Below are 27,309 nucleotides of genomic sequence, written 5' to 3'. Positions count from 1 at the left end.
TTTTATAAATACATTTATTTTGAAAAAAACATCTTGAACTTAATTGATTACTTCAATTAAATCCATCTTTGCGTGTGTTAACAGTGCATCCAATTTAAATCTACGATATTTTTATTAAATACAGAGGTTTGCAAGAGTAGAAAAAAGTGTTATAATTATCGTTTGAAAGAGTAAGTTTTATAAGATTCGTATGACTGTAACTGTGAGAATGTAGTAGCAATACACGTTAACGGAATGGGAATGCTGTCCGTCGGCTCCTTAAAACTTACAGATGCTTTGTCAATAAATGCTCTAATACAAATGACGATTTATACTTATAACGTAAATAACACGTACTACGTACACGGTAAATTATACAAAAGAAATAAAAGCACTTTAGCGAGCTATTTCTCTTTTCTAGAATAATGTAACGAGTAAATGAAAGTGTAACGAAAAGAATAACGAGTATTGAAACTGCGAAGATAAAACAAAATCGATATACAAGATGGAATGATGCAGCTTTCACTATGATTGGTATAGAAGATAATCTTTTAGAACTCGCGGAAGTGGAAGCGAATCGACTGCGTTTCTCTTGGTATATCGTAGTATAGCATCACGGCAGGCACTCTGTAGGGTGGATACTTCTGAAACATATAATTGTTAAAAGCAAAGGGAAAATATTACCAAAAATATCGAACCACAAGGACTTACCACCATACAGTTGAATTATCCTGACTTGTTTTGTAGCGCCATATACATCTACCACGGCACGCACAGGCCTTTCCTTGTAAGGTATATCCTTTCCGCACACACCTTGGTCTTCCCCATTTATAATAAAATGTATTTCTGCCTTGTCAGAGCCAGCCTGTGGCACATACATGATCCCGATACGACTGCCAGTATCCGTAGGGAGGTTACAAGAAGTATCATTTGCATTGGGTCTAAGCGCTTTAAATGGAATAACTCCTCTGGATGTTTGCACATTGATTCCATCTGTGATCAGTTTCTTCTCCCTAGATGGTATTCCTTCGCCTGTAACACACAACAATGCAACAATTAGTTGTAAAGGTTTACTGTAATAAATATAAATTCATAAATATTTGAATATTCTTACCATAAGCAGTGTCTGCCATATAGTCTGATCTATCCCACAGAGTATGGCTCTTGGTAATGGCAAATATCCAAGTATTTCCCAATTTGACTAAGTCAGGCATGGCGAATTCAGGCAATCTGTCGTTTACAGAGCCAGGATCTATGAGGGTAAGCCCTAGTCGCATGTGTCCACTCCACCCTCTTTCTGTTTTCTCGATCTCCACCAGGAAGATCTCACCAGGTTGTAGCGGCTTCTCGCTGAAGACCAGCGAGTGAGCAAAGCTAGAAGTACGGTAGGCTACCGTATTGTCATGGCGGAACAGAATGTTCGACCCATGGGTAGGGTGGAACCTTGTTATGATCTTCCTGGACTTCTCAGTCATCGCGATCTTAAGATAACGGAAGAATCGACTCCGAGTACCGGTACTACGAGTCTACGCTGTACGGACTCGTCTTCGCGAGAAGCCTCATCGAGACGAATCCGTGGTTAGAATACGTGAGACGCATCAACACTCAAAAGAAACGAACGTAGACGCCACTCTCCACGAGGAATGTTCACTTGTATGAACATTAGAATGCTTTTGTCGGCTTACATGATTGCTCGATGCGTCCAGTGGCTGAGAAAGTGAGGTTAGGTGTTCATCGAGGCAGTGCTTTCGCCGAAACCCCGGTTGAATCGGCTATGCCGCTATCGTTGCGTGCAATCGCAAAAAATGATTATGATAGCGATATTTCACGGCAATTTAGCCTGCGCAAGACAAAACAGGAGATGACACAAAGTTAAGGATGCTTTAATAGTATAATAAATTGAAGAAACGCAGTAAAAACAGCTGATTGGCTGTGTATATCACAGTGGTGCACCGTTTGACTTTGGTGCCCCTATAAGTCACAATTCAATTTTCATATAACAAAAATGTATCTAATATGTTAACTACTACTTTCAATTTCACTACGGATTAAAAAAGAAGCTCATCTTGATAATGTGCTATTTGCTTGTGTTCATTAACAAATGTTTTTTATAGCAATCATACTTTTGAATATATGAATGCTTGCTGCGTCGGTTACAGGTACGGTAGAGCCATCTAGTAGTCACTGGTAACTATTTGGCTTGTATTATATGATTGTATTTATTAATTTTTAATTTTTATCGTAAATAGATCATCAATCTCTAGTAAAGTATTATTAGTAATAAATCAATCTAGTAAGGTATTATTTATTACACTGAAGACATGACCTTGCGTCTATATAATAGATGGCGTCATTAATATCTATTTACCGACATATGGTATACATTCATAATAATTACGAATTCTATTTATGGTGATAAACTTGGAGTTATATCAGAGGTATTGCAACAATAAAATTTAGCTAGGAAAATATTTTTTTATATACCACTGTTGGTAAATACGTTGTATTAACGCCATCTAACGTTGGAAATAGGAACTATTCCACGACAAACTTGAGCGTTTTCGCGATAGAGGCGCTGATCAGACTCCGAAAATAGTTCGGTAAGCCACCGCTAGATAGCGATACCAATTTCCGCGGGAAATTTAAATCTCTTTTTATTTAATTGAATTAAAGTTCATTGAAAGCATTTGTAGATAGTACGTATTAGATATTATTAAGTAATCAAGAGTCTTTTTTGTATAATTTAAGACGTCAGTAACGACTAGTTTGTGGATATTAATTTCTTTTTTACGTGATACAGTTCAGATATCAACTAAACACTCTAATAAAGTAACACAATTATTATTTTTTTTTTTGGTAGCAGATCATCAATCTCTAATAAAAACATAGTTTATTACTCTGAAGACATGATCTTTATTTTTATTCGTAAATCCCCCTTAAATAATACACCCAATTAATATGAGAAAGATTGTGATCAGTGCAGTATACCAGCAATTTCCCCGTAACAGGGTACTTTTCTTCCACAACATCCTCTTCATCCTGTTTCTCATCGAGGAGGCTTACTTTGATATCGATGGTCTTGCAAAAAATATTTTGTTTTACATAGTTAAGTAAAGAATGCATATGAATATTAAAAAGGGTGGTTCGGGAGGTGATTTGAAACAACTTTTTCCTTAGCGAAAATACGACTGTACGAGGCTTCGTTAAGGAGATATTAAGAGAAAACCCCGACCAATCATAGCGCGCGTATACCGGCGGAACGTAGGCTTACGTGCTAGGCGGCCGCGCACATTCGCTACCGCGGCCGCTCCAACGGTATACGCGCGCTCTGATTAGTCAGTGTTTTCCGTTAATATCTCCTCAACGAAGTCTCGGACAACATTTTCGCTAAGGAAAAAGTTGTTTCAAATCACCTCCCAAACCACCCCTTTCAAGGACCTTCAACATTTAACAAAAGATACCTGTTTGGGATCTAGAGTTGCTGATAATTTCTCAACTGTGAATACTTCAGGAATATCAACGAGGAAGTCGAAAGTCTTGATTTCTTTGAAGACATTTCTAAAAGGTATTAGCTTCGACGCTTTTTGCTTTACGACGTAGGGTCCCATGGGTTTTGGTGGGGAACTGGTGCCAATCAAAGGAAACCTTGAAAAACAAAGTAACAAAAACAAAATTCTGATGACGGTTGCTTATACGAAATCTTCCGAGTTTTAACCCTTTGCACTCGAGGCCTTTTTCTCTTAGGCGAACTAGCAACTCCAAACGATTTCGGCTATATTAGGGAAGCGTTTTACTGGTACTTTATAATGATCTTAAATTTAAGCAAACGTATACAAATAATACAATTTATAAAACATACAGCATATAAAACAAAATCTATTAAATATTTTACTTTGTATTTCGTTTTTATGATATTTATGATATTTTACAAAACAATCCCCGAGATGGATTCTCAGTTTGTTAGGGCACGTATCATAATAATATGAGGTTTCTCGCCTGACGCCAGGTTTATTACGGCCATAGCAAACCGTACACTCCCTCTTTATCTCCTTCAAAACAATACGAAGCTTTCCATTTAGCCGAGACTCACCGCTGTTTGGTCTCGCCGTTTGATCGCGATCCTGGCGATACGGTTCTTCCAATTCTTCCATAAGTGTTTCTACATAGATAACCTAAATGGTTTAGTGATCTTTCCTTTCTTTTCTTTTTTTCTTGCTTAGAAAGGGTGTACAAATATGTCAAACATCTTATCGCGCATCGAAAAAAAACATAATAGTCCGAGAGTCCGCGACAGAAATGGGTGACTCATTTCATTACACAAATGAACCTGTTTTCAGAAAATGGTATGTCTCCCTAGTTCAGAAATGCTTGGTCTGGCATGAATTCAGTGGTGCAACGCTTCACTATGGCGTATTATAATAATTTGATTTTTGGCCAAAATCATTACTACTGAAATTTTTAACGTGTATTGTTGGCATACCAAATTGCATAAAAAAGTTGGTCTAGCAGATTGTAAGCGGTGCTGAATAGGTCTGGCAGTCGGAAAACCTTGTCAGAAAAACGATACATAAAGTTTCAGAAATAATGATTTCAGTCAAGCTACTTCGTTTTTCCGACAAGGTTTTTCGACTGCCAGACCTACTTAGCACTGCTTACAATCTGCCAGACCAACTTTTTTATGCAATTTGGTATGTCAACAATACATTCTAAAAATTTCAGTAGTAATGATTTCAGTCAAAGATACTGTTATTTCTTACATGTTTCCGACTTTCTAGCGGAGCGATGCACCGTTTGTGCTCTGCCAGCCTTGGATTATTTTTATTCTTTAGTAGAAAACAGTCAAATAGCAAAAGGATATTTGTAATGAAATTGGTCGAAATTTTATGTCGCGGGCTCTCGGACTATAACGAGTTAAAGAAGGCCTGGGCGCCGCTACGGCGCTCGTAGAGTGGACGCGCAATACTGCCCGGGCGCCGTAGCGGCGCCGCTCGAGTGCAAAGGGTTAAACTTGATTTTTAAAAGTCTATCAATTCCATTTCCACCCATTTCATCCCCTTAATTCAATTTCATTTCCTTACACAAAGTCTCCAGCAATCTTCGACGATGCAGTTAAGGTAGCAGCGACGTTCTCGACGTCGCATGGCTCGTAAACGACCTCGATCATGCCAACGTGGAATTCTGGTACCACTATGATTCGTGGACTCGCGAAACAGTCGTTATCAACCTGCAACATTATGTAAAACACAATTTCTTAGGATCCACTTATTACTTTCCAGCTTTTCGCTAGAATATCTACCATTAAATTTAAATGTTTATTCAGTACCGTAAAAATACTATCGAAATTAAATGAAATATTACCATGGTTAGGACTCCTTGTACAATGTAAGATGAGAATGTAAATTTAGGTTCTTTTTTATTTTATTTGAGTACTTACTTGTATCGTGAATTCAGTTCTCTGCTCGGTGCAGTTCTTCACAGGAAGCGGAAACGTGCTGGTGGTTCCCAGAGTTGCGCTCACGCGCGTCACTTTTTCCGGTAGTGCTGGTGAGGCTTTCAAACGTAATTCGTATAGGAAACGCCCGAGTTCGTGGCAATTAACTTCGAGTATGGCTATAGTCTCTGATGGCAGCATTGGGTAATATTGCACATCGACGAATTCCTGTAATTTTAAAGAAAATCTCAGAGTCACACGTAAGAAGTAACACCGCTCTAGAGGCTGAAAAAAGACCTAGCTTTGATTATGAATCGTCAACTTACGTGAGATAACGGAAGCACAGTCTTTGGCATATTACGAATGAAAACGAAAGGATCGTCGCACTTGGCCGTGTACATTATGGAGTCGTTTTCCAGAGGATTCTCCAGTTTCAAAGCGTGACACACCTGAGACCTTACCGAAGTTGTCAATTTGATAGTTTCGAGCACTTCCGGTTCCGTGACTTCGTACTCGACTTCGTAGAACTGATACTCCTTGTCTTCGGTCGTGAACGTCGCCTTGAAACAAGTGGTTGACAATTTTACTCGATTAACGATGATACCATAAAAATTAAAAAAAAAAAAAAAAATGCAGGAACTCTATGATCATTTTTAGAAGATTTTGAAAAATAGAGGTCTAGAGTATGTGTCCTACTTTGAAATAAAAATGCGATTCTGCGTAGGAGTAGAACACTGCGCGATAGTCTCGTTGGCTCCTCGCTGGAACGTCGATTCTGTTGTTGCCAGTGAAATAATAAAGGGGAATCTGTTACGGAAAATAAAATTGTTGAATTTCTGAATGTGAAAATAGTTCTAAAAGAGATTTTTTAAAGGATGAAAAGTGGATGTCAAACCTTCGTTTTTGCGTTGTCAGTCATCAGTGGTTCGATTTCGCACTGGAATCTTTGGTGTCTGTGGAGCCAATTGTGAACGGGTAACAATTCCGTGTATTTCGTTTTCGCAGGGAATCGTCGGTGAATTTTAGCCAGAACTTGAGGAGGAAGGCTGCTGCCGCGAAGAGAATACACCAAGGGGGCTGCTCCATCTGGTAACTTGAACAGCAGCGTACCCTGCAACGATTATAAAATAACCTTTACGCATTTCGATTGTTCAAAGTGCATCAAATAATGAACATCCGGAGATCACAGAAGCGTCTGGTCTTCGTACGTTTTATTTGCGATAAGAACTAACGCATTTCTTGAGATTAATAATAGAATGTAATAAGAATGTTTAGACGGTGTGTCTAAAAAGAAACCGAAATTTTGCTATTAAGGGGACATTTCACTGTGAACGCACAAAAAAAAGCATATTTTCAATCATTTTTTTCTCAGAAACTATTGCATAAAATTGAATGAATGTTTTTTCCCCTTAAAGCTATGATTAAGGAAAGTAAATACAAATTTTTTTTTTGGTAAAAATAATTTGCACGTATGCAAAAAAAAAAGTTATCCGTTGACGCAGGTGATTTTGGCTCTCGTGGTAATCTGAAACAGAAAATCGAAAAAGTTTATTAAACTATGTCGTCACACCTATCGTCGGAACCTCCACTTATTTATTTCATGTACCGTAAATCAGGTGAAATTGAAAGTAAAAATCAAGATATCAACTACTTGGAGGTTCCGACGATTGGTGTGACGACATAGTTTAATAAACTTTTTCGATTTTCTGTTTCAGATTATCAGGAGAGCCAAAATCACCTGCGCCAGCGGATAACTTTTTTTTTGCACACATGCAAATTATTTTGTAAATAAATGAAGAAATATTTTTTACCAAAAAAAAAAATTTTTATTTACTTTCCTTAATCATAGCTTTAAGGGGAAAAAACATTCATTCAATTTTATGCAATAGTTCCTCAGAAAAAAATTATTGAAAATATGCTTCTTTTTTGTGCATTCACAGTGAAATGCCCCCTTAAAAGAAAAAACGTACAAGTAAAGTTTTTACACACACGTTTATTTACTCAAAATAATCTCCCTCTGCGTCAATGCAGCGTGTAGACCGCGTAATTAACATTTCGAAGGACCTTTGCAGCTCCTGTTTTGGTAACCCGTTTAGTGCGGCGGTTACAGCGGCATGAATCTCCGAAATGTTGCTATAATGTGTCCCTTTCATTGGAATTGGCATTGTTACCTTGGATCATCCACCCTACTCGCCTGATCTGGCTCCCTGCGATTATTTTCTTTTCCCAAAATTGAAAATTTCAATGCAAGGGACACATTATAGCAACATTTCGGAGATTCAGGCCGCTGTAACCGCCGTATTAAACGGGCTACCAAAACAGGAGCTGCAAAGGTCCTTCGAAATGTTAATTACGTGGTCTACACGCTGTATTGACGCAGAGGGAGATTATTTTGAGTAAATAAACGTGTGTGTAAAAACTTTACTTGTACGTTTTTTCTTTTTATAGCAAAAGTTCGGATTCTTTTTAGACAGACCGTGTATACAGCTTGGAATATTCCATCAAGATATTAAAATAATCTTGAAAATTGTCACTAGTACTATTAATTCCAACGTCTCACGTTAATATCTTACATTCCACAGATAGGGTGGAATCAAACATCACTTTGGAATTTAATATAACCCTATCTTCATAATTTGTAATTTTACAAAAGAATGTTGGCTCTCTGAATTTTCTCTCAATTCTGCATCATAAATGCCAGGCAACGATGTTTCGTATTAAATTACAAACAAAGACGTGTAAATCGCTCTATATTAATTTTATCACCAGGTGTCGAGTGTCCTCCGTGTTCATGACAGTTGGTGCATAAGTAACGGTGCACCGAGCAAATCCTTTCGCGGGAACACGAAGAATTTCGTCTACAGAGAAGTAATCGCCAGTTACTTCTGGCTTCAATGTCCAAGGTTGGTTTGTGTCGTTTGTGACAAGCACAGTTTGAGTTTGTTGCGAGCGCACAGCAGACGCGAAGAAGATGGTCTCCATTGGTTCTGGGAGTTTGCAGCAGCCACCAGAAACTTTCAATTTCAGTGATTTATACTTTTCGATGTCCACTATTGCCTGGAATATATCGTCAACAAAATTTTTGCTTTTCGAGAATGGAATTGTTTGAAGATATATTTTTAAACGAGTCTCCCCTGATTTGCACTGAGAACTATTAAGGGATGACTTATGTTAAAATGGAAATCAAGTAATATTGATACTAAATATTTTTAACCCTTTGCATTCGAGAGGCAACTCTCAGTCAACATTAGGTTTCACGCAGCATATCTACAATACCTAATGTTTCTTTATGTTTAATTTCTTTGGAGCTCAAAGTGTCGATAAAATGATTGCCGGTGAGGTAAAGATTACCTTATTTAAAAAAAAAAAAAAACACTAGATAGCTTAGAATTCATGGCAATAGAATGCTAAGAAACATCTCGAGTTGCTGGTAAATACCAGAAAAAAAGGTTTCGAGTGCAAAGAGTTAACACTGGACATTTTATTTGTACCTATTATTACCGTGAAAATTCAAATGACTCGTTATCAGAGTTTCTTTTTTTTTTTTAATCGAGTGTAAAAGTATTTCACAGAATAGTGAATTCAGTAATATGCAATAGTATACAAAAGTCTTAAAACAGTTTTTGGACCAATGATAAGACTAGGTTTCGCGTTAATATTTAATTTTGCGTAATTTTCGTTTAACGAGCCCGAATAATTTGCTGGTTATCGACCCATATTTTCTAGTCGAAATAATTCATTGTCCCCTTGCATTTTTAATTGTATGGATGAAATCGATAGGTTGGAGGTGTCAGGAGATAGCAGAGTGCGCAGAAATCGTCGCTAAAAGATTATTCGAAATATTTATGCGCAGTGAATGGGAATCGTGGTCGGACGCTCACCTCGCTCTGAATTAAACTGCGCTGCTGAGAGGGTTGGAACTTGATAACGAAATTGACATCCATACCAGGGGAGCAATAACCAGAGACAGGGTCGATTCGAAAATCTCCTGGCAATTTCGACGTGTTCCACTTGAATCTAAATCAATTCTACTTTAACTTCGTTTTGTCTGTCGAATGTCTCGTCTTCTCTCTTCTTTTTTTTTTTCTTATCATTGAGATACTTTTAGTCTGCGCCAATTTAATTAATTTCCACGTGAATCAGCGCCGAAATTACTTCAACTCTCGTATTCTAACTTTGCTTGACCGACCCGAATGTATTTCTACCGACTTTCGCGGCACTTTTTGTCGCGAAGAATTTAATTAATTTCGACGCTAGACACGCCAAGGACGGAAATGGGTATTTTGTAGAAATTCAGGCCACGGAAAAAGGACTGGGGCGTATTTGCAATGCTTCATTCGGGTAATTGAAAGATAGTGTATCGAATTATTGGGAGAAAAAAATATTACGTAATTCTCTTCGTATCAAGCTATTATTTAAGTAAATATTCATCACGTTGCCACGACGTGAAATTGGCGTACTTAGAATTAACACAGAATTGTTTTGAACAAGAATTTTATAATTCGTATTGAGGAATTTCATTTCCCAATATCCTTGGCTTACAGTTTATGTGGTAAAACGAAAATGGTGTTCAATAAGTGGAATGCGAGTTTTCATAAAAGCTGGATGGAGGACTTGGTGTCAGATTGAATATCTCCTTCGTCTTTGCGGGCTTTAAAATTGTATCTTTCGTTTTGCATAATGCGTCTACTTTTAATATTTTAATCAAATGACACGTGCATCAAGTTTCGTTTTAATTCTGAGTATAGAATTTTATGCTCTCAATGGGACCATAAAATAAAATAAAGATCAAAGCGCTGCAGTAAAACGTTTTCGATGTATCCTAGACACTCCACGCCATTCTTCTTTACACAGTAACCAACAATACAAACTTACAAAAATGTTTACAAGTATTATCATCTAAACCAGTGGTTCCCAAACTTTTTCGTCCTACCGCCCCCTTTCTAGAAAAAATATTACTTAGCGGCCCCTGGAAATTAATTTTTTTTTAAATTTTAATAGCAATTAATACGAAATATATATGTATTAATGTTTCTACCTTTTTCGTAAAATATAGTAAAGAAAGGTGTAAATTCGAAACATTAAACTTTGAAATTATGAAACTATTTATTGACCTCGGAATAAAATAAAATACAAAAAAAGTTAAAACATTCGAAATCATCTTAATGAGAAGGATGAACCTGGTGTGCTGCTAAAAATTTAGTAATCCTTGGCTCTATTTTCGCCAGCAGTAATCTTAAATCACCGCGGTTTTTTGTTGTTAATAAATTGGTTATTGCACTGAACCCACGTTCCACTAAATATGACGAAAGAAATACAATTAAAAACATTTGAATTACAATCCACATTGACCGTCATTGAATCGCTGCAGCATCTACCAGGGGGCGGTGGCGCCCACTTTGGGAATCACTGATCTAAACTTTAGGAATTTAAACCCACCTTGCACCCACGTCTCCAGTGTTCATCAAAATCACCTTGACCTCTGCGAAGCAGCCCTCGACGATGGTTCCAAAAGAGACGTGAGTCCTGTTCAGTCGAAATTCCGCTCCAACGCAGCTTCCACGCACCATGAATAGTGGTATGATCGCCGAGGACACCTGCAGGCCCACTTTGACGGTGAAGGGCCTCATCCTGGACGTAGGTTTGAACCTCACAGTGACATCGATCCTTTTGTTAGGCCTTAAAATAACGTTCGAGGATGGCTCGATCCGTAGAACATCCTTAAGTCTCGGTTCATTGGTTTGCAACACGATATCCTGAGTCCAGGAACGCTTTGTTTCCATCACGGACGCCTCATCCAGGGTGTGTCCATTCTCGTTGAATTCTTTCACAGCGCAGGATTGAATTCGATCGCGATAGTCCTCGTAGCCACTGAGGTTTTTCGTCAGGTCGAATTTCACCTCGATGGGGGCCAAACCCTGGTTCACCACTGGGATCTTTCTGATTACGGTTCTGGAGATGGAAACGCTGCCTAGGTAGATGGATTTGTCGCAAGGGTTCACCAGATGAATCTAGGAGGCGTTCAAGGTTTAATTAACAGACATGATTGAGCATTATTTGAATATTATTAGGATTATAAAGAGAAATAAATCAGTACAATGTAAACGTTAAAGGTAAAGTCCTTGGTGCTTGGTACTTCATGAGTATAAATACACCAGAATCATATTTCTGGTCACTACAGCATTAATAAAATAATTGTTTAAGAATATCTAATGATGATAACAACTGTCTATTAGATAGTAGAAATTCTGCCCTCCAATTTGAATTTTGGTAGAAACGAATCGGACGACTCCTCGTCGAGTTACAACATTTCAAAGTCATATACATTTTTATTAAAAAACAATCGTTTGAGAATATATAATGATGATAGTAACTGTCTATTAGATAGTAGAAATTCTGCCCTTCAATTTGAATTTTGGTAGGATCAAATCGGACTATTCTACGCTGAGTTATGACACGTCAATGTTTCCAATATAAAAAGATACTCATGAATGAATGACTGAGCCAGTGACCTACATAAATTCCTTTAATGTGTACGCACGTCGTCGTAGTAATGTAGTAAAAAACGTAAACAGTGTCTAGCGTAGTATTTCCTGGAAGAAGTTGTCAACAATCTTCCTTACACAGTTTTTCTTAAATTTAACGAGTTCCTTTCGAACGATTTGGATGAAACTTGGTATGCAGGGGTTTTTGAGGTTCCTGATTTCAAATCTGAACTCGAAATTTGAAAATTCAAAATGGCGGAACAAATATGGTGGACCAAAATGCGAAAAGTGATTCGATTTGGATGAAATTTGGTATAGAGGGGTTGTTGAGAGCGCTAATTTTAAATCTGAACTCGAAATTTGAAAATTCAAAATGGTGGAACAAATATGGTGTCCCAAAATGCGAAAATTGATTTGATTTGAATGAAAATTGGTACACAGGGGCTTTTGGAGTGGTTGGTTCCAAATCTGAACTCAAAATTTAGAAAATTCAAAATGGCGGAACAAATATAGTGGACCAAAATGCGAAAAGTGTTTAGATTTGGATGAAACTTGGTATACAGGTTTTCTTGAGGGCGCTTTTCAAAGCTTTATTTTAAAAGTAGGAAGAAAACCTGATGGTAAGGAACCTATATTAACTTGTACGATTAGGAATTAAGGCTCCACTTCTGACTTTAAATTTCCCTCTTTCGTATTAACTTTCTGGAAATTGAAATGCTCATTGGCGAAACTTGCCAAAAGTTCTCGGATAAACTTGCAAAGGAACTCGACAAGAGCTCGATTCCCTTGCGAGTATGAAGATCAAGCAGCGTGTTCAAGGCTTGTAAAAAGTTTGAGCAACTCGATCTCAAGCTCAGCAATGAGCACTTACCTTGTAGGTGATCCCTTCTCCGGTAATAATTATTTTCTTCTCGTTGACCGAGTTGATCGTGAAGACCAAGCACTCGTTATACTTTGTTTCCTTCAGTGGACGAAAAGTGATCGGTATAGTGATCGTCGAATGAGCAGCCAGGGCTTCTGCGATGGAGTTGAGATCGACGGACAGGTGCGGTTGCTCTTCGAATTTGCATTCAATTCTAAATTACAATTTGCAAATATATTATTTATACTATTCATAAGGGTTCCATTGGTTTATTAAAAATTAAGACAAATGGCTTTCATTTATTATCATTTTTTATCAGCAATTCATATGTAAACGAATCGTTCATCCTTGACTTTACTCGATTGTATAAACAATTAAATTTTAAGTGCCTGAATACTCACATAAATGGCACGTCCTCGGAGTTCGACACACACAGCTCAGTGTAATACGACATCGCGTTGTTCTCTTGAATGTAACAAGGCCCGAAATCGTATCGATCAAAGCTGAACTCGATAGCGGGTTTCCTCGAAGAAGCTTTCAGCAGAAATCGATAAGTCGGCCCGTTCGAAATCTAAGGTTTAGCCAAAGAATAATTTATAATTTCGCCTATTTGATAATGAACCGTTAGATATCTGGAAGTTGGGTCAATTTCGACCCACAGGACCACTGTTGATCTATAGATCCAACAATGAACTGACATGTTTATCCTAGTAAGCTATTATTTTCTAATGATTTTAATTTTATTTATAATTCATTTCCTCGGTATCTCCAACAATAATAAAGGTCAAAATCGACCCAGCTCCACCGAGCCATCGATCAGCCTACTTTCAAAGTAATCGGATGATCCCTGATTGTTGTTTTCTGATGTGTCGTGAGAGTCAGGCTGCAGGTCGATTGCGATTCGCTAATCACGTGTCCCTGTTTCTGAGGAGTTACGACGACGTAGGCGTTCCTGCTAATGACTTCCGGTGTCATACCGAGGTCCCAGGTATAATTAAATGCCGTTCTGCCAGAATTCGCTATGTCGAACGTGATTGGGATCGACACGTTCAGCATCAGCTGCAACAATACTTTACATTCGTCTATTTCCTCCGAATAATACTTTCAAACATTTTTTCTAAGATGCCTTTCAATAAATTTAGGAGTATTTAACTCTTAATTTGAAGACCTCCCTTCCTATTAATTACTGTGGATTTAGTCACATCCGCTTTGCAGAGTCTGCGAACCGATTTATGGAAACGAGGAAATCGCGAAAATCTGGCGCCGCTTCGAGTCTCGTATTCGGTTTGATTTCGTTCGCTGCGAAATTCTTGGTAAATGTATCGTGCATACTTTGCCCAGGTCGATGACGTTTTCCGTATCCACGCAGGCTCGTACAATCTCACCAGTCGCGACGGAATAAACGACCGAGGACAGGATCGCGTAAACGGAGGCGGTCACGAAAACGGCTAGGGGACTTTTCATCAGCTTCACGGCGCACTGAATGGAAAAGTGGAATTCACCCACGCGGGTTGGATGGTACTCGACCCTGTGGGAGGAGGTAAAAAATTTCACCGGGACATTCCACTTGCAACTCCTCGCGAAAATCGCGAGGCTTCTGGAAAACATGATTTCCCTGTCGTTCACCACAATTCATAAGCATCTGTGGTCTGAATTTTTAGGGTATTTTTCATTTCACAACTTTGACCCTCTGAGGTACATAGAAAAATGATAAATAACATGTGTTAGAGTTGATTAAAATTCATAGTCATTTGTAGTTTGAATTTTTAGGGCATTTTTGAATTGAAGACTTTAACCCGCGGAGGTATATGGAAAATGGTAAATAACACGTGTAAAAGTTTATTATAATTCATAAACATTTGATGTATGAATTATTAGAGAATTTTTGACTTTAAGACTATGATTTTCCGAAGTACGTAGAAAAATGATAGCACCCCAATGATAGATCCTTAGATTAGTAAAATAGATTACCATAAGAATTGTTCTTTTTTTGGCTCCAGAGACCCAGTCATTGGAGTCACATTGAGCTTCTGAAATTTACCCTCGGAATATAGGGATTCCTCCACCACCCTAAACGGTGCGTGAAAATCCTCATCGTTCAGTAGCCTGATCGAATCGCGAACGTTGTGGCCTGAAAGCAAACAAAATGTATTCTCGTTTACTCGTAATCGTTCGACGTACACGGATAATTCATTCTTGAAAAAATTATGGTAAAGTATCGCGTTTCATTTTTCGATCTACCTCTTTCAAGGCGTTTCTCAAAGAATTTGGAAGTGTTAAGGAACGTAAGACGGAAGGTTTCTTAAAGGAAAATATCGAGTTGGTGGATAAGGTTATGATAGTCCTACAAAGTAATTATTTTTAGACAAATAATAAAGTCGAGTCATAGATTTCCAAAAAGCGCGGGCGCATAGCATGCCGTCTCTCTCTCTCTCTCTCTCTCTCTCTCTCTCTCTCTCTCTCTCTCTCTCTCTCTCTCTCTATCGTTGGTTGCTTCTCGAGATTAAAGAAAGAATAAGATAAGAATAGAATAAAGATAGTTTTAAAGATTCAGTAAGAAAAAGCTTTAAGAAAATTTGTAATGGAAGTGGAGGTCATGCAAACCCCTTGTGGAGCATTAATAAAGTACATACAATAAAGTCAGTCGTATGAAAAGGCCCTGTCGGGAAGGTCTTCGACTTCGAAAGGGAAAATGATAAAGAAAATCGTCACGTTCGTGTTTCAGAACGAGAATGCTCGAGACTCAACCCAAGATTGTTGGCTTCAGTTTCACGTGGACCGTGAGGCAGTGCACCGAGGGCTCGGTTACTGTTCCGACGACGAGAAAAAGGCACTGCAGATTGTATCTATCGATGGAGAAGAGCCAGAAGGATTCGAAGACGCCGACGTCCTCTGCCAAAAACGTGAAAGCCAGGTCTGTCTGTTTCCCGCGCTCCGCGATGCCCTCCGGCACTGTGCAGTGAAAATTCGATATCTTGTCTGCGAGATGGGGCGTTCGATCCCTCCAAGTGAAATAGTAATCGTCCGTCGTTGGATTGATAAGGTGGAATTTTCTGGAATCAACAAACCAGCTCGATGACTTCAAATTGAAAATTAGATCGCAGAATGTGTTTGGACAGGCTTTATCGTGCCTCTAAAACGTATTTCATTAGGGACTGCAGGGACAGTTTTTCAAGTAAAAAAAATATCTTAATGGTTCGGGAGCTTGAATATTTGGTTAGGAAGTGATTGGGAGATTTTAATAATCTTTTTGTAAGTCTTGAAATATTTCTTTAGGAGTCTTCGTAAGGAGGGTTGCATTTAATGAAAATGAAAATATGAAGAAAATTTTTGACACGAAAAGAATAATAGTATATCATACGTTTAGGCACCTTATAATAAAAAATAGTAGAACAGTTTTGTAAACAGATATATTAATAATATAATCGAGAAACCAAATCGATAATTAAGTAGACGTATTAATTACGAGATGGAGTCAGAGACGAAGGACGTAAATATCGACCCTGTGACTTCAAAGTTTACGAATGCAAGCGTGACGAGCGATTCGGTGACGCTTAAAAAATTTCACGTACCGTGGCTGGCCCCCATTCCCCATTCTAATTAATTCCCCGGTGTCTCTGCGTCGCAGGCAAATGAAACCGTAGTAATTTGTTAGCAGCTTAGTTAAAACCTTCTGCGTTGTAGTTTGATGGTGTGTACACTTACTTCACGTGCGTCTCGCCTACGCCGACCACTTTAAATTCGATTACCCTGATATTCTGCCACAAAGCGGGATCCTCTATGCCGCGTCCTAGTGGTCCAGGTCGCTGTGGATCTCGTCTGCCGCTGGTTATGTAGTCGCTCTCTTGTACATCGAAATGACAATACGGCAGTAAACTCCTCCCAGTGACGGGGATCGTCAAGTCAGGCATGTTTGGATCTAGATTTTCTATTCTGTTGAAAGTAACACTTGTTTTCACTCTTGTAGCCGCACATTACACTTTACAGACTCGCCAGTGTTATACTATTTTCGTTTAATTATGAAATCGTACACGCAGGAAAGGTACGCCTTGTAATGAAATACGTCCATAGGGGAGAATTTCAACGTGCATTCGACGGATTCCTGAGGCGAAATCGTTCCTGTTTCAGGATACACTGTGAATGGTACGTCGTCACTCTCCAGCCAACTATCCGTGGTTCGTTCCGACAAACCGGCGGTGCTGCTGAATAGATCCGACGGCCTCGTGCTGGAAGCTTTCATCTCGACTGTCTCTGCAACAGTGTACGTTTCTTTCAAACGAGAAGTCATCTACTTTTAAATTACAGCTTCTCGACTTACGCGGTTAATTCGTTCCCCTGTAAGCTGTACAGCAGGTAATATTGCAATTAATGAATGATACGAGTAAGATCACTTTTAGTTGAATTTTACTGATAATGAACCGTGATTCTTATTAATATTTAATCGAAGACTGAATGTTACTATGTGCACTGTGAATATTCAATTAATTCGGAGATGTACATATTTAATGCATTTTAAAGTTTCCGATTATTATACCAATGTTTTTCGAAAAAGTAATATTCCCGAATTTGACAAGTTAAGAATAAAATTTAAATATGTGATCGTAAGGTATCTTTTTTTTTATATTTTAATATCTATTGATTGGACTAACTAAATATTAATTTCTGACAATAGCTTAATTAATTATTACCAATAATTATTATTTAAACAATGGTAGGGAATACGATTTTGATGTAATATTAATGTTTTACGAATCATTTTCTCGATGAATTCATCGAGCCTTCGAATCGACCTGTCAAGACATGTCACGCGGTTGTTGTTTTCCCTTGCCCCACTCTTGTTCGATAGCGAGCCGCGACCCTCGACACAGGTATACGAAGGGTGCGGTCTCATTCTTCGACGATCCTTCGGTCGATATGGATCTCGCGATCGCGCGTCCGCGTCTCGCGTCCCTCCTTGTGTAGTTTCCCTTAGTTATCGTAGCTTGGTATTGGTTGTGGGTAGCTTAGTTTGGTTTGCTTAGTTTTAAGGCATGCGTGTACGAGTGTCTGTCTTCTGACAAATAATTATTAATCATTTGTTCAATTTTTTTGTTTGTTCGTAGGTCCATATTGGACTCGCAACTTCGTTCTCCACTTCGGTCACTATTACTTCATGTGATAAGTGTAGTGACCAACTGTGTAACTGGAGAGAAAGGTCGGTTGCCGTCCTCCTGATGGATCTGTATTCGAGAGGAAGACAATCGGCTCCTCCGGATCAGTCCTCTACTTCCTGCATCACGTTTAGTGTAGTCCCAGGCTCCCGGCGCAGTGCAGTAAGTCCAAAGCGCAGTGAGACGGGTGCAAGTCGGGTCCTATAGTGGCTCCTGGCGGGGTGCAAGTTGTAGAGGACTGGTTCGGAGGCGTCGATCGTCTTCCTCTCGAGTCAGATCCATCAAGAGGAAACGGGACTGACTCAGTAAGTCCGTTACATGGTCGCGTCGTGTCGCGATTTCCATTTAGCTTCCATTTAATTCAAGTAATTATTTGGTAGAGTCAGAGACATAGACTTTGGAAATCAAAGGGAGTTTGTTTTCTTTGATTTCCATGGTTTCGTACTTAGTATTAAGCTCGTCGACTCTATGTAGAGTATGCATCTATGTATGTATACTCTATGTAGAGGGAGATCGAAGGAAGTTTGATTCCTTCTATCTCCGGGTCTCCAGTCGCAGCAACCTCCACGTGGTGAGACCTGGTAATCGGTATTACTCGTGACGAACAATCCTTTGTCGCGAGTAATATCGAGCTAATGACTGCGAACTTGCAATAAGATCTTTGGATATAACAAATGGAAAGTGGAAAGTGGAAAGTGGGAAAGTGCAAAAGTGGAAAGTGCAGAAGTGTAAAGAGAAAAGTGTAAAGTGAAATTAGGTTTAGATTAGCAGGGACAACATCAAGGAGCCGTAGCTGGTATTAGTGGTTCGTAGTGGGGATGGTTTCTGTGCATTTGTCGTATAGAAATTTGTACATTTAGGAAGATTTTACTGTGGCAGCAAAACAATGTTCCGTTACAATTAGCTCTTAGTGCGTCACAAACCAATGAAAGGGTTTTCTGAGAAAAAAAAAATGTCCTGTCGCGGGAAATCATTAAATATGGTACAGCAGATATCCTGTCATTTGATTTTCAATCTCTCCAACTCTCGCGTGTGCGCGAAGTCCGTAAATTTTATTTAATTAATTTATGTTTACATATATAGGTGACAGAGCTCTTCACTAAGGAACTTCAACAATTAATTTTAATCTTTTCACGCCATTAGGCACATATGTGAATATTTATTTTGTTATAATTATAATTATTGTCAATAATAAAAAGAACAAAAATTTGATAATAACTTATTTAATACAAAATTCCTCAACAAGAGAGGTACAAATTTTATAGTTTGGCTCCACTGATAATGTTATTCCCGATATACAGTTAAAGAGGTTAAGGGCTAACTATCAATGAAAACAAATCTGGATAGATTCGTAAGTTTCCGATGATAATACAAAAATAAGTAATACGACGAATGTTAGATTCTATAGTTTCCAATTGTCTCGAGATAAAATTTTATGTAAATTTCTATGTAAATCAGTATAGCAATCAACGTGGTATAATTACTTCAAAAAGAATTGTTCGTCACGAAAGACGTTCAAGTTTTTTTAATTATTATCAGTGCATCTACTATAAGCAACAGGTTTCCTAACGTCTTACAATCATCAGGTTAAGCGTAAATTTACCAGAGGTGGATGACACGAGCTGTCTAGAGTGTCTAGACAATAAATTTGCGTTGTCCCCAGCGCTTTTTCCATCCACATCGAAGTTTCTGTGACGCAGCTCACTTGTTGCGGAGAAAATTCCTCGCACAGATCTCGAATTCGGTCGAGAACGTGAGACGTCCGCGGTCCTCGGCCTGGAAGTCGTGTTTGGACTGTCCTCCATTCGTCTTTTCGGATATTGCTCGTCCATGTTTACCTTCCAGGCGTACTCGGTGTTCACCGTTCCAGGATTCGACAGGACGAACGCATATTCACGAGTCTGTGACGAAATTTCAAACCCAATCGCTTCTATACTATCGATATTGCAGCAGATGAATATCCACGTTATCGAGTGGCTATGAAATCCCTAATCGAATTTCTAGTGTTCTCTCATGAAATTGTGAAATGAACTATAAAATTGAACGAAAAATAGGATACAAAAAAGAAGACTAAGCGGAATTTAATCGAAAGGGGACAAAATTAAATTTCTATTTTTCTAGCGTTTTCTGATAAAATTGAGAAATGAACTACGAGACTGAACGATATAAGAGTAGACAAGAAGAAAAACTAATCGGTATTTGATTGAAATAGGACAATAATGCGAACCTGGAACATCAGCGTGTCCTTGAAGTGAATTTCTTGGACTAAGCAGGAGTACTCCGAGAATGCAACTTTGGCACTGAGTAAAATTTGGATGTACTTGGTACTTCCGGCCATGCTTTGACACTCTGGTTCCACGGTTGGACGCACGATTCTCTTGGACAGACCTTCTGCGCTCTTAGGCTTGTCGATTAGGTCAGGTTGCACGCTCTCCCATCGCACTTCCGTTTGTCGATCGTCCCAAGCCTCGTCGTCGTCTGTACAAGCGATTTCCCATACGACACACTCGATACGAGTCTGTTGGACAAACGGGATTCATTTATACGAATATATTTACAAATGTATAATTAGTAGATTGTGGATTTTATACATTTGTGATGTAATCTAATATGATAAACGTATGCTGACCGTGATCAGAAGATGTGTGCACTTCTGCAAAATGAAACAATAATATTATTATAATAATTGTAGAATATATTCAACGTGTGTATTACGCTGTGTATATTTCATGTATGTTTTCTATATTATTGTATGCATCATTGATGCATTAAATCCTCAATATAATAATTAGGATACAACACTGGGTTCAGTCGATAGTTCTGCGAGAAATATAGAAGCAAATTAACCAAAGTACGTGAAGAAATGAATTCAATAAACCAGGTGAAACAACCAAAAATGAAATGGATTATTTTTTGGATGGATCAAAAATTCACAATATTCACGATACGTCAATTTTATATTCGTTTTAGTTTTAGGGACGCACGTTTACAAGATTCGTGGGCTCCGGTGCCAGGAAGGTAGCAACTGTCTCTTTGCATGTCTGGAACTTGATGTGTCCAATTGATGGCACGAACACGAGATCGGGATGCTCGGTCCATTGGAAACGAAACCATCGGTCCGGCGATTTATTGGCAATCCTGAATGTCTTTTTGTACATTTTGCCAACGAAACAGAGCCCGTAGTCGAGGATATAGGTCAAAGACACCGCGGGCCTCGAGCTGGCAGGAGCTGAAATATATTTTCATCCAAGTTGCAATTAATGAACTGTCGGGCACTGATTACTATTCATTACGAAAAATTGCATCGTTCACTCCTTTCCAATCTCGTTACATCGTTACAGTCGTGACGGTTCGCGACGGAAGACCAGTGGTTCCCAAACTGTTCAGAAGGTGCACAGACAAGAAATTTTTGGAGAATTACTCTAAATTTAAAGCTCCATCGCTTTGGAAAACACTGAAGCGGGTGTCAATTGATATTGATGTCCATTTAAAATTAATATTTGTAATTTTGTCAAGAGTTTTATCGGAGAATCAATTATTTTCTTCTCACTCTATACTGTTATCGTATACCTGACGCTAGGGAACTTTGTCTTGTTGACAGTCTGCGCATTCTAGCAACGGAGTTTCGACTTCCAACTGTAGTACCACGTTTATTATCCTCGAACTCTAAACCCTCCAACACTAACGGTTCCATGTAACATTCTGCCTTCAGATTGATCACCATGTTCTCGTAAGGATTGTCAACCACGAATAGGCGAATTTTCCCGTCGCGTTTTCCGACCTCAGTCGGGAAAAACGTCACCTTGAAACGCGCCACGTTTCCAGGCATTAAACAAACCACGGTGCAGCGATCATTGGGTTCTAAAATATTAATAAACTAATATTTATATGTACAAACTATTCAGCCTCGTTTCTTACTTGATTTAACAAATTTACCTTCACAACTACTGGCCCAAATTGGCAGCAAAGATTGGGTATTAGGACAGGCTGCAAAAGTGAACATCTTGTCCCGATCCTCGTCGATTTCAACGATGACCTTTGCCTTGATGAATCCGATGTTTTCCAAGGCGAACTCTCTGTGATTTTTTTCGTTGATCAGTGTACGACCAAAACTCAAGGTTGCTTTTTCACGATTTCCATGAATCGGTTCTATGATAGCCACTTCTGGTACGCAAGATTCTCCTACCAGTTTAATGGAGAGCTTCTCTTCGTCCAAATTCGAGGGAAGAATCACGGTTGCTTCAAGGGTTCCTTTGAACGTCTGCAGAGAGTTGTATGTGTTGAATAGAAAATTATCTTTTTTCACTGGATAGTCAAATAATTTGTTAATTTGGAATCGAAGCCTTAACACTCCTAGGCTTCGAGTGTAAAGGCTTTAAGTGGAAAGAATTGTAGTGCAAACGATTGGAGTACTAAAGCCCCAAGTCCAAAGAATTGGAGTGCAAAAGCTTCGAGTGCAAAAGCTTCGATTCCAAGGTACGGGGTTTTAAGACTTGTTTTGATACGAGTAGTAAGTATGCCAGTATTTCAGGGATTACAAGTACCCATTTTACCTCTATGACGGCTGGAGTGAAAGAGACAGTGAATGTCTTGTGGCTCATAGGTGGAACGCTCTCGTTTTGAGGTTCCACAACAAACGTGTCCGGCTTTGCCGTACTTGGAGTCAATGATCCAGCCACGAAAATCACTTGCACACTCGCAGGCACTATATTTCGATTGTACAGCTTGAAACAGGTCGCATGAGTAGTCATCACGCAGACGTGTCGGAAGTAGAGGCATTTTTCTTGACGTGCAAACACCGTGTGTGGTCCAATCTGTTTAAAAATATTATTTAATAGTAACGAATGCCTCGTTACTATATTCTTCGAGCGATAGAAAACCTCTTTAGGGCAATTGAAGTCCTGGATGCGATCGACCACGTGGTTCTCCTGGAACATCGAGTCGAGATTCTCGAAGTCGAGACACGGCATCGAAGAATTCACGAGGAGTGTTATTACTTTCCCGTCTCCATCTTCTGGTACACTGTCTCTAACGTGAACCACGATTTTTTCATCCTGGGAGCCAACGAATTCAGGGTAGCAAGTGATGGCAATGGCGTCCGTTTGGCCAGGATCGACGTCACCCTCGGTTTTGGCAACAGTCATTGGGCCCACTATTAATTTTTCTGGTTCCGAATGATCCCTGTATATTGACAAATTTATTAGAATAATGTCTCATTAGAAATTGTCGCTGGTGCTAAGTAAAAATTCAATGACTACAGGAGCATCGAATATTATATTAAATTTACTCGATCTCGGCTCTTTTGCCTCTGGCAGATCTTTTTGCCGCTTTCGATGTATTCGTCCTCGCTGTCAGATTTGCCTTCTTACGCGAAGCTGCCTTTGTCACTTGAGTCATGTAAATTATAGATGGATGTTTACCCGTAACACGAATGGAGTAGTGCAATGGGAATTTTCCAATGTTCTCCACGTTGAGGTACATGGTCTTCTCTGTGCATATGGCAAGCGATCCAAAGTCCATCAAGGGATAAGGATCGACTTGAAATCTACAGTAAAAATAACCATTTTCCAATGAAATTTATATTATTAATTTTTTAAACAATATTACACCTGGTATAGTACGCGTTAAGGGAGACTGTGAGTGGAATCTCAGCGACTACAGCAGTATCCTTGTTCGTATCGATCAGGTGGCACTTCAGTATCGAAGCTTTCCTAAGAGTCAGCTCGTCTTTTGGTACAAACGTCACCTACAACGATGCATTTTAAATGCATTGCGAATTTTTGTATTTTTCTTTGCTATGTACGAACTTCCACGATCCTCTCTCTATTCGGTGGAACGGAGCCAGATGCTGGACGAACCTCCAGGTTCTTCTTCAAATTTGCTGGTAAATTTAATTTCGCTAATTTTTCATTATCCTCCAATGTGACACTGTAAATATGTGACCATGGCTTTATGACAATTGAGGAATGAGAAGACAGACTTTATTCTGAACCAGGTACTTGAAACAGGTATCTTGGAATCGAAGTCTTTGCATTCGGGGCCTTTGAAATCGAAGCCTTTGCACTCAAATTCTTTTCACTTGAAGCCTTTGCATTCGAAGCCTTAACACTCGAAATTTTTGCTCTCCAATCCTTTGCACTCGAAGCCTTTGCATTCCTATTCTTTGCTCTTCAATCCTTTGCACTCGAAGCCTTTGCTCTCTAATCCTTTGCACTCCAATTCTTTGCTCTCCAATCCTTTGTACTCCAATCCTTTCCACTTCAATCCTTTGCATTCCAATTCTTTACTCTTCAATCCTTTGCACTCCAATTCTTTGCTCTCTAATCCTTTGCACTCCAATCCTTTTCACTTGAAGTCTTTACACTTGAACACTTATAGTGCGAAGGCCTCGATTCCAAGTTGCAAGCAAATCATTTGATTATTCAGTGAAGAAAAATTGATAACTTTGATGTAAACAACAATAGAATTTCTATTTATCACTTCTTATTCAAACAAAATTCAGACGGTCCTTGAAGTGTTTCAACTGCTTCATACTAAAGACACGAGAAGATAATATTTCTCACACGTATTCCACTTGATAATCGCCACGATTTCTTATCACGAACAAGCCACTCGCTGGGCGATTCACTTCGATCCATTTTAGATCGATAGGGTTCGCCTGATCTATATCAATGGCGACATCGTAAGTTTCTCCTGTCAGAAGAACCGCATCTGTGAAGATTGGCTCTTCGTTTTCCTCGCATAAAAATGCTTTGAAAATCACCGTCTGCGTTCTGATTACACCCACCTGTAAAATTAAATATTCGCTATACCATTCTACATTTTATCTCGTAAAAAAGGCCTTGGCTATAGGCCAAACCTACGGTATTTTTTAACTAGAGAACATTTAAACCTTTCACTTTAATTTCGAGTTATTATTTAGTAGAATTAAGAGCAAGCAAAAATTAATGGCTGCGCTTTTTTTGGTAATTAAGATTTTCTTCAGAAGTAATTAACGCCATTCGCGAGCGGAAATTATTCTCGCGAATTTCAGTTCCTTGTCACGGAAGGAGAACGCGTTACCTTGTCGCCATGATAGCAGAACTCGATTTTCTGTTCGTCCCAGGGCTTAATCACGCCTCTATCCGGTGCAAATGTGATCTGTGTCTCGAAAGGTTCCTCAGCTTCTATTTGCCACGGAATTGGTACAGGTGTCTTGTTTCTTGCAGTCAGAATTTGAAAGTCTCGTCTGTAGAGAAGCGTGCGACCAAAAGACAGCTGTTTCTCGTCCAGTTCTATGTCCAGTTTGGTACCCACACTCTGCAGCTGCATTATCAAATTAATATACAACGAATGCACATCGTGAAGACTGCATAAAAAAATGAATTTGAGAGCGGTACCTGAATCACTTCAACCTTTGGATTATTTTTTATGCATATGTATAGCCTCTCTGAAATGGTACCAAGTTTCGTGGCAATGGCTGACAGGGCCAGAACTTCGTGATTTGCGGGCTACGTGGGTATAAAAATAAAAATTAGCGGTTTCTGGGAGATCCAGCGTATATTGCGAATGAAAGAACAACGAGTGGATCGTTAGTGATAACGCACAGCGATGAGGAGCTTCTCCGGCTGGATGGAGAAACAGCCAGCGTTGCTTTCCCCGAGAGAAAAGAACACCTCCGCGTCTACGTTGGAAATGTTGTAAAACTTAAGCTTTGCTTCTCGACGATGTGGCCTGTTCGCAGGGAATAAGTTGACGTACAGTGAGTCACAAAAGCATTCGTCCTAATTCGACTGCTTCTTTTCTCTATTTAAGTGCGTTCTTATTCGTCTGTTTATAATAAATAAATAAGGGAGGTTTGTTTACCTTTTATCTTTTCGAAGGACCAACATCGACCCAAAATCGTATACTTCGCTGTCCAAGTAGTACGTAGGGCCATCTGTATTGTCCAATTTGGTAGCTGCTGTCTGTATTAATTAAAATTGAATACAATAAACCAAGAAATAATTCCCATTTTATTATTGTCCTATTTTCAGTTTCAATACTTTGCTATAAATGACATCAGGGTTCATGTCCAGCCTAGGTACATCCGCAATGCCATTTACGTTCACTTCGTAAGTGATGTTGTTCCCATCCGCGATAGTCAACGCGTAAATTTCATCGAAAACCCCAATTTCTTGGGGTTGGAAGCGAATTTTGAACCTTCGAGTCTCGTTCGGTTGGAGGATCCATCGAGGCCTCAAAGTCTCCTCCAGAATAGTTTCTGAAACAGAGCCAGTAATCGTGTCCTTGCTTTCGACCGTTATCAACGACGGATCCTCCGTTCTGCTCCTCGACCTCTCATTTGCTTTGCTCGATGATCTTCGCTTGCGTCGTTTGCTGTTTCCTTGATTTCCGGCGCGACTCCCTTGCGCGCTTTGATCGCTGATCAGCAGCGACTCGCTGATCGAGAGGGGTTCCGGTACCGTGGTTATCGAGACCAGTTGGTAGACGTCTGAACAATTCATATTTCAGGTATTATTATATTTTTAGTTTTAGCTTTTGTTCCGCTGATAAATTTTCGCAGTATACGTGGTAGACTAAAATATACTAATTAATCTAGAAATAATAACGAAAACCCTACTTCCGTGGACACGATTGTGTCTTTTCTGAATGTTTCTTGACTTGAGAAGCGAGTAACGTTTAGGTTGAAGATCTGGTTCAGGTGCAGGCTCTTCCACTGCAAGGGGAATGCGAATATTTTAAAAATTTTAATTGCAGGAGTAACGATGGTTTTTATAAAAATAAAAAACTTCTCTGGTATTATTCCAAGTGTTATGGAATGTGAATGAGACCCTAACGCTGCAACTTACCAAGAGCAGATTTTGCTAATAAATTTCCTCTCATCTGAGCAACTATAGTGTCGTGCATAGTCTTCATCCAAGGGTCACTGGCTTTCACGTACCATACGTGAAACTTGCTCGCATTCGTCTGTGTTTAAACACAAATATTAATTAAATACATTTAGCTTACATTTTAATCAACATCACCTCTCTGACAGTGTCCAGGGCTCCTACGTCTTTGGACTTGGCACTCCTTGGGACTCTGATCTTTGGTGCAGACGACACTTCCTGCGAAAACGATAATGAATTTATTACCATGAGGAGGTTCAAAGGAAATTTGCAATTAGTTAAGAGCAGAGCAAGGAAGAAATAATTACCACTGTCTTCTTTATAGGGTCCCAATCTCGAATAATATTCTCTATCCGCAAACGATCCGAGTGGTATTGATCCATGGCTGCCATAATTTCTCTCGCTTCGCTGGGAATTGCTTCTTTCCCTACGAAACAAACGCTTGATATAATTTATGTATAATATTCCCAAGTGAATCGAGTTCCATTTAACAAAAAATCTGATCGTAAGTCTGTAACTCTATTTATTCCAA

General features: G+C 39.1%; 1 protein-coding gene and 1 pseudogene across 2 annotated transcripts; both read right to left on the bottom strand.

The window, feature by feature from the left end:
* Positions 1–7: 7 nt before the first annotated feature.
* LOC128886101 (neuralized-like protein 2) lies at positions 8–1,911 on the bottom strand. Of its 2 annotated transcripts, none has more exons than XM_054140673.1 (3): positions 1,094–1,911; positions 691–1,011; positions 8–623 (listed from the first exon to the last, which is right to left on the bottom strand). In XM_054140673.1, the coding sequence occupies exons 1-3, from the start codon at positions 1,452–1,454 to the stop codon at positions 505–507; spliced, it is 801 nt and encodes a 266-aa protein (XP_053996648.1). In that variant the 5' UTR covers positions 1,455–1,911; the 3' UTR covers positions 8–504. The 2 variants fall into 2 exon arrangements, with proteins under 2 accessions (XP_053996648.1, XP_053996649.1); XM_054140674.1 differs by having other exon boundaries at positions 8–620.
* Positions 1,912–2,888: 977 nt separating this feature from the next.
* Positions 2,889–27,169, bottom strand: LOC128886284 (hydrocephalus-inducing protein homolog; annotated as a pseudogene).
* Positions 27,170–27,309: the final 140 nt, after the last annotated feature.

Source organism: Hylaeus anthracinus, unplaced genomic scaffold (genome assembly GCF_026225885.1).
Source record: "Hylaeus anthracinus isolate JK02 unplaced genomic scaffold, UHH_iyHylAnth1.0_haploid 11982, whole genome shotgun sequence".
Taxonomy (NCBI): domain Eukaryota; kingdom Metazoa; phylum Arthropoda; class Insecta; order Hymenoptera; family Colletidae; genus Hylaeus; species Hylaeus anthracinus.
This window is presented reverse-complemented; position numbering and strand designations above follow the sequence as displayed.

Bases quoted from the DNA above. Each gene is read 5' to 3' on its own strand.
- LOC128886101 (XM_054140673.1), bottom strand. From the start codon at position 1,454: ATGACTGAGAAGTCCAGGAAGATCATAACAAGGTTCCACCCTACCCAT. The intron at 1,012-1,093 runs GTAAGAATATTC...TGTGTGTTACAG, and splicing joins TATGGCAGACACTGCTTATG to GCGAAGGAATACCATCTAGG. The intron at 624-690 runs GTAAGTCCTTGT...TATATGTTTCAG, and splicing joins GATAATTCAACTGTATGGTG to AAGTATCCACCCTACAGAGT.